An 11,777-nucleotide genomic window follows, 5' to 3' on the forward strand; every position below is an offset into this window, starting at 1 on the left:
TGCTGTGCACACACGCTGTTTGAATAGCAGTGCCCATCAACTTGGGGGGGGGGGGCTTGAAATTTTATTAAGGACGTAGTTGGCTCCTATGACTAGTTAACAGGTGTCATTGGTTCATCTAGCCCAGTATTGTCTTTCAGTACTGGTCTGCCTTAATGGAGGCAGCTCCCATGACAGTGGGGGATTGTTGGTGAAGGAAAAATGAGGATGATTGAGGGAAAGTATCCTTGCAAATTCCCCCCAGGGACAGGGGGGGGGCGACTGGCTTCACTCGCAGTTCATCTCGGTACCTGGCTCTCCCTCTGGCATGGATGCGGGAGGCAGGAAGGTACTGAGTTCAAAATAATAATAATAATAATAATAATAATAATAATAATAATAATAATAATAATAATTTATTTATACCTCACCCATCTGGCTGGGTCTCCCCAGCCACTCTGGGCGGCTTCCAACAGAAAAATAGAACACAGTAATCTATTAAACATTAAAAGCCTCCCTCAACAGGGTTGCCTTCAGATGTCTTCTAAAAGTCTGGTAGTTGTTTTCCTTTTTGACATCTGTTGGGAGGGCGTTCCACAGGGCAGGCGCCACCACCGAGAAGGCCCTCTGCCTAGTTCCCTGCAACTTGGCTTCTCGAAATGAGGGAACCGCCAGAAGGCCCTCGGTGCTGGACCTCAGTGTATACTGGACCGAGGCCATTTAGGGCTCTCTGCCTGCTGAAAACCCTCCTCTGCCATCATAAAGAAGCAGAGGTTCTCCTGTTAATTAGAGCTTAATTTGGTCTAAAGTACAGGTGTGTGCTAGAAGAGATGAGATCATAAACTGCAGATTATTTATTACATTGTATTGGTAGTGTAGAAACCTAATGAGGCAGATGGTTAGTCTGCATAGCCCAGTATTTCCTACTTGCACCGGATTTGGCTCCCATGCTGATATCCCAAGACTCCAGGGATTCAACCAGGGCCTTCCTGGCTGCAAACCATGTACATCTCTTCCACTCAGCTATGGTTCACCTCCTGCTTTTGTGAATAAACTACCATACTTTTCTATGTATAAGACTATGTTTTTTTAAACTCTAAAATAATGTTCAAAACTGGGGCTCGTCTTCTACACAAATACATCTCCCCCCCACCCATTTTCTTAAACCGGAGCCCCCCAAAATATACATGGGGGCTTCTTATACACAGAAAAATACAGTACATCAGCTTGAGAAGCCCACGTACCTGTGAGAAAATGCTGATCAGCAATCTTCAGATATGGTGAGTGGGAGGCAGCAAATGCAGCACTCAGCACTGGAATAAGTAGATGGTTGGAAGGCTTGCAGAAATGAATACAACCCAATGGGAATAAAACCAGGTATGTCCTCAAGTTCCCTGTATGAAGTTTAGGGCTTCACCCACTTCACCTTTTAAGAATTCTGCCCACATCATGTGACTAGAATATACTTTCCAATGGTTATCAATATTGTGAATATAGGAGGAGGTTGATGTCACAGAAGGGCATTATTGAGAAAAGTGGGTTAGCAAATTGCAGGGTATGAGGAACAAGACAACACTCTGCAATGCAATCAGGGAACTATTTTTACTGAGTCTTGTCTTCATGTTTCGTCTTCATTTTGCTATCCTCTAGCTCAGGCATCCCGAACTGAGGCCCTCCAGATGTTTTGGCCTACAACTCCCATGATCCCTAGGTAACAGGACCAGTGGTCAGGGTTGATGGGAATTGTAGTCCAAAACATCTGACGGGCTGAAGTTTGGGGGTGCCTGCTTTAGCTGGTTAGCATGGTCATGGGTACACAAGAAACTCAGACATACATGCAGATGTATCTATTTTTTATTTCATAATATTTATATACTGCTTGATGGTAGAAAATCTCAAAGGAGTTTACAGAAATGTAAGAAGCATTTTTATATATAAAAAACAACACACACACACACACACACACACACACACACACACACACACACTTTTTAAAGGCATCCTGGAGGGTTGGGAAGATCTCCCTCCTTCATTGACTGTACAAGGCAATGTTCTATCAGAAACCAGGTGTACAGCTCTAATGAGGAATGGTGGGAGCCTCCCCCTCCCTCTGCTCCTCACCAGGTTCCTGAAGCTGCCCAAAAGCAGTGGAGAAGCATAGATTTGGAACAGCGGTTTGCAGAGGGGCATAGTTCTGAAGACAAAAGTTGGGAAGAAACGGGGGGGGGGGGGTTGAACAGCAAGGTGAACAAAAAGTGGAATAGTGGAGCAGATAAGGTGACTATACAAAAAAACCACTGTGGTTGTGAGATCAGGTTATATGCAGCGGTAGTGACTAAGGGGGAAGTGGGTGGGAACCTTAATTGGGAGCACCTTTCCTCTGAGAAGGATTCTTTATTCTTGAGCTGTGATCATTAAAATCTCTTTAAATGGTAAGAGACTCATTTTCCATGGCCAAAGGGAGGGAAGAAGTCACTCTCCCAAAGCCTGACATGTCCTATAGCAGTAGCATCACTGGAAACTGGAGGAACCCTGTTTGCACCTGCTCAGTTGGGGGCGGGCAGGTTTGCCAGACCCCAGTTCCCCTAAAATAAGAGTTACTGTCATGTAGAAGCAGAATCAATGGGATGTAGAGGATAGGAGGGTCGGCTATCCAAAACTCATCTGCCTGAACCAATCACTCAAATATTTGGATTCCTCCCTCCCAGTTGAATTCATGGGATTTCTAGACCTTCCCACTTCCACAACAAATGCCTTAACCTGATTCTACATAATGCGTCCCCCACCACACCTTCTGCCCTTACTGCTTTGTAAGTTAGTGGCAATTATCTCTTCCTCTCCAAATCTATCAACCGCAACTGACTAAAGCCCTCCTACTTCAATAAAGAGCTCTGCTCATTCTCTGTTGATGAGCTCAAAATATGGAACTCCCCACCCTTAAGTATCTATCCAAGAAGGAACCTTTTGCAAGGTTGCAATACAGAAGTGGGTGGGCACGGGAAACTTCTTCATGTTCCAGGGTTTTCATTTTTCAGGTCCCTCTCCCCACTCCAAATGTAGAATGGTGGCTTTGAAGGGCTTGGACCAGGCATCCCCAAACTTCGGCCCTCCAGATGTTTTGGACTACAATTCCCATCTTCCCCGACCACTGGGCCTGTTAGCTAGGGATCATGGGAGTTGTAGGCCAAAACATCTGGAGGGCCGCAGTTTGGGGATGCCTGACTTGGACTAAAGGACTTTGAAGGGCTTAGACTTCCTAAACATTAGGAAGAACTTTCTGATTGTAAGAGCTGTTCGACAGTGGAATTTGCTGCCAAGGATTGTGGTGGAGTCTCCTTCTTTGGAGGTCTTTAAGAGGAGGCTTGATAGCCATATGCCAGGAATGCTTTGATGGTGTTTCCTGCTGGGCAGGGGGTTGGACTGGATGGCCCTTGTGGTCTCTTCCAACACTATGATTCTATGATTCATGGTCCCTTCCACCTCTACAATTCTATGCTTCTATGATTCTAAGTCAAAATAATTTGGCCTGCAGTTATGGACATTTGCTTAGTAGAAACTAGAATGTCATTGTATAAACTAAATAAAAGTGATGGTATTCTGAGCACATCAGAACTTTGTTTCAGCAGAGGTCTCCGCTTTCTCTGTTCAGTTTTCCTCCTCCTTGAAAACATTCTGTAGAATAGCTTTCATGCTCTTCCTGGGTCTGCCTCTCTTCTGTCTCCCAACCAGGAAATAGATCAAAGGATTAATACTGCTGTTCAGGCAGGCAGATAAGTAGACATGATTTACGTAAATGGTAGAGTCTGAATCAAAAACATAACCACTGATGTAATAGGCATTCAGTGGAAACGAAAAAATGATGAAGAAAAGAAGAGCAAGCAAGATGATTATTAGAGTTTTACCCCGCCTTCGCTGTTGTGATTTGAAGGAGACCTTGAGGCACAGAATTAGAGTTGAGATAGTCATGAGCAGGAGGCAAAGAATGCCGTTCACAGCATACTGGTTGTGTTTCATGGTATAATTGGCCACCATTTCAGTCAGGCGGAGGGTGAAGTTAATTCCACAGAGTAAGTTAGAAAGTACCCATATTGCAGAACACAAAGTATTGGACAAATTTGCTGGCCGGTGGCATCGATGCCAAATTGGGAAGAGGACTGACACACACCTGTCAATGCTGATGACTGTCAGTAGATATTGACCAGCACTGTACATTACTTGAAAGACATCTTCAAGAAAATGATACACAGGTCCATCATACATTCCTGTTGCATACCAAATTATTTCCATAAAACAGTTAGCTGTGACTACACCCAAGTCAGCAACAGAGAGGTTCAGGATGTAAATGGTGAAAGGGTTCCTCTTAATGCAGAAGCTAAGCAGCCAGACGACAGTCCCATTCCCTAAAAGCCCCAAAATGCAAATTAAAATTGTGAATATAGACAAAATATATCCTTCTATGTCAATATCTGAAATACTTTCTGGATAATCATAACTCCTGTTGTTGGAGAACCAAGTTGCATTGTCTTCTCCATAATGGCCACCTTCAGCATTGAAAGGAGACAGGGCCATTGGGCTGAAACTGGCCATTGAACTCAGTTGTTGCTGTTGTGCTTCTTCTTGTGTAGATATGTCTGCTGGGGGTGGAGAGGGTGGGATTAGTCTTTGATAATGAATAAAGATGAAGCTAAAGCTTTTCAGCCTACTCTTTCTTGTCTTTGTGAGTTAATTCTTGAGTTAATTCCTAATATGAGAGTTAATTTTTAAGGTGAAATGGCTCATCTGTTTCATCTCCATTTCAGGCTGCCTCTTCAGTAAAAAAACTAATGTCAGGGACTGGCTGGATGAGGAGGAGTGTCTGTTTAAGGCTTCAACTTTTATATTCAGTTAGGTAGCCATGTTGGTCTGACACAGTCAAAATATATAAAAAATATATAAAAAATGTCCAGTAGCACCTTTGCTGTTGTTGTTTAGTCATTTAATCGTGTCCAACTCTTTGTGACCCCATGGACCAGAGCACGCCAGGCATTCCTGTCTTCCACTGCCTCCTGCAGTTTGGTCAGACTGATGTTGGTAGCTCCGAGCCACTAATAAACCATCTCGTCCTAAGTAGGTGTCCAGTAGCACCTTAGAGACCAACTAGGTTTGTTGTTCAGAAGTGTGCATGCACACAAAAGCTTATACCAAGATCAAACTTAGTTGGTCTCTAAGGTGCTACTGGACATTTTTTTATATTTCAACTTTCATATTGTCATGGAAGTGACTAAGAAATCTTAAATAAATAACGTGATATTGATTGTGTCAGAGTGTGTTTGTCGAAATTAAAGTGGAGATTACACTCTAAAGTCTCATATAGCAGAAAGAAACTACTGAGAAAAATTAGTTTGCAAATGGTAGGGAAGGGAGAACCAGCTAATGGCTCTGTGACTTGATCAAGTGAAATTCATTTATTGATTAGTCATACCATGCTTTTACATTTCCAGGCTCAATCTGGTTAACGGAATCAGAACGGATGTAGAGGGGGGGGGGGAGGTACAAAAACACGTAATATTTTAGCCAATGTAAAAACTACCATAAGGGACATGACTAGTTGCAGCTGGTAATTTGTGAATATTTCTTATGCACTCATTATACTCAAACTTGGGATTGAAATACTCAAACAAGGTATTTCTTCACACACCATCTGTGCCTTATGGGATTTTTACCATGGTCATCCTTCTGTAAAGTTTATACCTGTAGTCAACCATATCCTACTGGTTTTTCCCATCCCAAAAGGCTTCTTTTATGCTCACTATGTGAATGCCAAGGGATGCAGGTGGAGCTGTGGATTAAACCACAGAGTTTAGGGCTTGCCGATCAGAAGGTCGGCGGTTCGAATCCCTGCAATGTGGTGAGCTCCCGTTGCTCGGTCCCAGCTCCTGCCAACCTAGCAGTTCGAAAGCATGCCAAAGTGAAGTAGATAAATAGGTACCGCTACAGTGGGAAGGTAAATGGCATTTCCATGTGCTGCTCTGGTTCGCCAGAAGCGGCTTTGTTATGCTGGCTCCCTCGGCCAATAACGCGAGATGAGCACCGCAACCCCAGAGTCGGTCACGACTGGACCTAATGGTCAGGGGTCCCTTTACCTTACCTATGTAAATGCCACCTGGACATACTGCAGCAGGTAGGTAGGATAGTCACATGTGCTCTTCTGTATCAGTAATGGCCAGACCACATCTCGAGCTGCAAGCAAAATATCAGCAAAAACAGAGCTTGGAGCAAATTTGGAGACTCCTTCAAAGATGAAGCATGTGAAGAATTTCAAAGAAAGCCAAAAGATGGGATCAAAGATACCTCAAAGGGTGTCTGGTTATCCCTAGGTTGTCAGTGGGTTTTGCCAAAGGGGAATTTTAGAACATGGTTGATGACTCACTGACATTTATTTTTTTCAAATGAGTCAAAATAATTTTTCGGCAAGTTTTTTGTTTTTGATATAACAATAATTCTGTGTTAGGCAATGCAACCAACAGTAACTAGACTGTGTAATCAGAATTACAGTGATAAAGACAAAAGTGATGATCTTTTGGAGCTATCATAACTGAGTTTCCACAGGTGCATCTACTGCCTCTTGGAGGTTTTCTTCCTCCTTGAAAGCATTCTGGAGTATGGCTTTCATGTTCCTCCTAGGTCTGCCTCTTTTCTGTCTTCCAACCAGGAAATAAATCAAAGGGTTAATACAGCTATTCAGATAGGCATAAAAGAAGGCATATTGAAAGAAAGAAGGAGGATTTGAATCAAGAATATAAACAGTGATGAAAAGGGCATTAATTGGAAAAGAAAAAATGATGAAGAAGAAGAGAGCAAGCAGGACTATAATTAGAAGTTTCCCCCTCTTCCTTTGGTGTGATTTAAAGCAGACCTTGACAAAAAGGATAAGAGTGGAGATAGTCATGAGTGGGAGGCAAAGGAAGCCATTCGCAATAAACTGAATGATCTCTATGATATAAACATCGAAATCAGCCAGAAAGAGAGTGAAGCAAATTGCAGGGGAAATAAAAGAAAGTCCCCATATTGAGGCACAAACAGTGGTGGACATATTTGGTGGTCGGTGGCATCGATGCCAAAGTGGGAAGTGGACAGCCACGCACCTATCAATGCTGATGGCTGTCAGTAGAAATTGACCAGTGGTGTACACAAATAGGAAAATCAACACAAGCATTTCATCTGCAAGGTAAGTTAAGAAGTCTGATACCAAACATATTCTACTAATAAACACAACTGTGAGTAAACCAAAGTCAGCCACGGAGAGGTTCAGGATGTAAGTGGTGAAAGGAGTCCTCTTAAGGCAGAAGGCAAGCAGCCACATAACAGTCCCATTCCCCCAAAGTCCAAAAATGCTTATTAAAAAAAGACTGGTATGCCATATATATTGTCCTAATGTCAATCCAGAATCATTCTCACTGCGGCTATTGTTAGAGAGAACAGTTTCATTGTATGTTCCATTATATTCCTCTCCAGCATTTAAAGAGGGCAGTGACGGGAGGGTGTAATTCATCATTGCAATAAACCGTTGCTTTTATGCTTCTTTTGGTGTAGGAACAGCTGCTGGAAGAAATGAGAAAATGGTGGAGCTGGTCTTTGTTAATCAAAATACACAAAGAAACAGGAAGGTAAAGATTTTCAGCTTCAACTTCTGCGCCTTTATCTATTTCAAAGTGCACTGTCGGTGAAATGATTCTTGCTATTTCATTTCCAGGAAAAGATGCTGGTGGAACTAGCACAGCTATGGAAATATATAAAGGTCCAACCCAATAAAAAAATTCCTTCAGTAGCACCTTAAAGACCAACCAAATTTTTATTTTGGTAAAATAAAAAAATTCCTTCAGTAGCACCTTAAAGACCAACTAAGTTTTTATTTTGGTATGAGCTTTCGTGTGCATGCACACTTCTTCAGATACACTGAAACAGAAGAAGTGTGCATGCACACGAAAGCTCATACCAAAATAAAAATTTAGTTGGTCTTTAAGGTGCTACTGAAGGAATTTTTTTTATTTTGTTTCGTCTCAGACCAACACGGCTACCCGCCTCTAACTAGGTCCAACCCAAGACATTTAAGCACCTAAGGAAGACCCAGAAATGTCCCCCCTCCCTACCAGGAAAGAAGAGGTTGTACACCAGGAACACATGGGAGGAGGGAGGAGAGAGAAAGACTGACAGTGGGATCTGCTGCCCTGGGTGGACCTTGCCACTTGAGGTGGTTGTCTCATCTTGTTTCATGGGCTGGCCAACTCTGAATATATGAGAGATTTCAGAGAGTCTCTGTGAAACACACCATCCACTTGAACTTCATAGCATAAGTCTTCATTTCCCATGCCTATAACTCAGGCTAAGTATAGGTAATTGAAATAACTGGGTAATCTTTTCTTCTTAGCCTCACATCCTTTGTTCAGTTTTAGATCATAAGCTCCTTGGGTCACTATGGATGTAATAAAGAAGCATACATGAAATGCCCTACCTGAACAGAATGGCCTTGATCTCCTTGAAAAATTATGTGTATGCCATAGGCCACGATTTCACGGTTGGCACAAGAGTGTCTAGAAGTGGCTAATCTGAAACAAGAAGTGAGTAAAGTAAAAGTAAAGGAGCCCTTCATGGTTAAGTCTGGTCAAAGGCGACTATGGGGTGCAGCCAGTGGCGAAGCTGCATGCTCTTGCACCGGGGGCGGAGAGCAGGCAGGGGCGTAGCACGTGTGGCACGTCGTCGCAGGGGCATGGCATGCATCCCGGGGTGTGATGCAGTGCCCGTGGGGGCGTGGCACCCTGCACAGTGGGGAGTGCGCGGAGTGTGTCTGGGGGGTGCACTCCCCCCCCGTTCCTCCGCCAGTGGGTACGACACTCATCTCACTTTTCACGCCAAGGGAGCCGGCGTTTGTCCACGGACACCAGGTCATGTGGCCAGCATGACTAAACCACTTCTGGCACAATGGGACACTGTGATGAGTGCCAGAGCGCACGGAAATGCCATTCACCTTCTCGCTGCAGCGGTACCTATTTATCTGCTTGCACTGATGTGCTTTCTAACTGCTAGGCTGGCAGAAGTTGGGACAGAGCAACAGAAACTCACCCCATGGTGCGGATTCAAACTACTGTCCTTCCAATTGGAAAGCCCAAGAAGCTCAGTGGTTTAAGACCACAGCACCAGTTACTTCACTTTGAAACAAGAGGTACAGCTAGGTGGGCATATGTGATTGACTGACATCAATCAAGGAATGTCTCAATTTTCTTTTGATTTATGAGCAGGGGAAGATCCTTGGAGGAAGGGTTCCTGAGAGACTTTAAACTGGATTAATTTATGTAATTGAATATATGGGGATGTGTTATATTAGTCCTCTTCCCATAAAAGACCATGCATATAAGTGCATAGAAGGGGGCAGGATTGTGAAAGCAGATCTTTACTGTGTCTGCACATTCAGCTGAATTTGTGCATAGAGTTGGGCACATTTATAATTATACACAGTTAGGCTCTGCCAAGCATTCAGGAACTCTTTGATGTTTCCCTAATGACATGGATGGATATACGTGTAACCCAATACTTTGGATGCTATTTGATTAAGCCATACTCTGAATCGACCCACTGAAATCAAAGCACTTGGTTGTGACTTATTTAAGTCGGTTAATATTGACTTAGTTAGGAAGTTGGCTTACACCAATTCCGATCAGTGGCGGAGCTTCATGCTCTGCCACCGGGGGCAGAGAGCAGGCGCACTACCCCCAAGGACGTGGCGTGTGTTCTGGGGGTGGGGAGTGGTACGCATTTTGGGGCAGGGTGTGCAGGGGTGCCGGGGAGCGTTTTGGGGGCGGGGCGGGCAGCCGCGATGGTGCCCCTGGGATCGCGCTGCCCTGGTTGCCACTCCACCAACCGTCCCTATCGTCCTACGCTACTGATTCCTTTCATTTGTTGAGCTAGTTTAGTAATATCCACTGAGCTAGGGAAAGCATCCAGAAAAGACTGGTGATAGATCCTCACATTTCAGACAAGGCAATTCCCAACCCTACCTGGCAGAGACTGTATCTCGAATCTTCTGCATGCAAACCACTCTACTTCAGATTTTGGATACAAAATCCACACTTCCATTTGTGTGGCCATTGCTTATTCCTATGAAAACCTGCTATTTACTGTTGATTTGGGACAAACATCAGTAGGGTGTTGGAAGGGTCATTCATAGTGTTGGACGTGAAGCTACTAAGGCCACCGGGCACTGAGATCTCCAGAACTCATTCTTTCCTAGTCCAGTGCCACCTGGGATCCCTATAACTCCTGCTACCCTTGCAGATGAAGTAAATTCACATACCTGTGATAACCTGTGGCTCAGATACCATGAGCAGGAGGAAGCGGGAGTAACAGCGTTCTGTGCTGGGGAAAGTAGGCAATCAAAGGATTTGTAGGAATCAATGCAATCCCCAAGTCGCAAGGAAAACTTGTAAGTCTGACCAAGCTGACTTCAAGATGTCCTGTAAATTTTCCTCTCCGCTTCGTCTGCTCTTAATCAGTTTGTCAACATCTTGTGACAAGAAGAAACTGTTTCTTTACTGGTGATCAAGATAGCCATCAGCAAAATTAGGAGGCGGTTGTTGCCGCCTTAAGTCTCACTGTTGTAGAAAGTACACTTGAGAAAAGTTGGTTAACAAGTCACTGGGAAGCAGGAAACAGCTAACAACTCTGTGACTTGATAAAGTGATATTCATTTATTGATTGCTAATACCATAGTACAGTATGCTTCTTTCTATCCATGCTCAACCCGGTTAACATAATAATGTACATACAAAAAAGTACAAAAACACAGGGAATATTGCAGCCAATGGATACAGTAACAAAAGAGCCATGAGAAGTTTCTGCTGCAAAGTGGCAATTTCCTGTAGATTTCCCCCCCACACACACACACACATGTAACCCCCGCTAACCACTCAAAACTCTTCCATTGTTTACAGCCTCCACTTTCCTCATATCAGATTCCCCCAAGGATGTAGCATCCTCATATATGCCATTGCTTGAAGGTATTTAACTCAAACCACTGCTTTATTTAAAATTGCCATTCCCCCCCCTCTGTTCTCTCCATCCCTGCTTTTACTCAAATGTGTTGTTTTAAGTCGCCATTTCCCCCTCTTATTTCATTGGTATCTCTTCTTGTTTCCATCTTTGGGCTAATAATATTCTTGCTGCAGTTGTTGCATATAAAAACATTTTTTTATCTTCCTTAAGTATTTCTCTAATTGCAATACCTAATAAGAAGGCTTCTGGGGTTGTTTTTTTTATATAAATGTATATTTCAACATTTTTTAAAGTTCATTATATATCATATTCCCAGAAAGCCTTCACCTCCTTACACTCCCACCACATATGATTAAAGGTGCCATCTTTTTCTTTACATTTCCAACATTGGTTATTTGTTCTATACATTTTTGTTAGTTTCACTCAGGGGTGGAGCAAGTGGGGGGCAGTAGGGGCGGGGAGCCCCGGGTGTGGGCCCTGGTGACACCCTGGAGGGGTGTCAGTCGGGGCCGCTGACCCCGCCCCTCTGCTCCATCGGGAGCATGCTTCGGCCGAGGGAGGAAGCCGCTTGCTCCCTCGGCCGACGAACGCTGTCCATGTGCTGTCCCTGTGCTCTCCGCGCCGCAGGGAGAGCGCAGGGGGCGACAAACCACAGTGGGTCAGTGACGAGCACCCCGCCTGCACATCGTGACGTCACGGCACTGCAGCGCGTAGCGGTGCCCCACCCCCTGGGGTGCTGCCTGCTTTGACGCCCCGGGCGTCAAAGCGCCTAG

General features: G+C 44.2%; 2 protein-coding genes across 2 annotated transcripts; both read right to left on the bottom strand.

Moving 5' to 3' along the window:
- Positions 1-3,624: 3,624 nt before the first annotated feature.
- On the bottom strand, positions 3,625-4,511 carry LOC118089673 (mas-related G-protein coupled receptor member H-like). Its single transcript, XM_060278186.1, has 2 exons — positions 4,490-4,511; positions 3,625-4,457 (listed from the first exon to the last, which is right to left on the bottom strand). Exons 1-2 carry the CDS (start codon positions 4,509-4,511, stop codon positions 3,625-3,627), a joined length of 855 nt encoding a protein of 284 aa, XP_060134169.1.
- Positions 4,512-6,547: 2,036 nt separating this feature from the next.
- LOC118089672 (proto-oncogene Mas-like) lies at positions 6,548-7,510 on the bottom strand. The gene has a single exon (XM_035124440.2). It carries the CDS (start codon positions 7,508-7,510, stop codon positions 6,548-6,550), a length of 963 nt encoding a protein of 320 aa, XP_034980331.2.
- Positions 7,511-11,777: the final 4,267 nt, after the last annotated feature.

Source organism: Zootoca vivipara, chromosome 8 (genome assembly GCF_963506605.1).
Source record: "Zootoca vivipara chromosome 8, rZooViv1.1, whole genome shotgun sequence".
Lineage (NCBI taxonomy): Eukaryota > Metazoa > Chordata > Lepidosauria > Squamata > Lacertidae > Zootoca > Zootoca vivipara.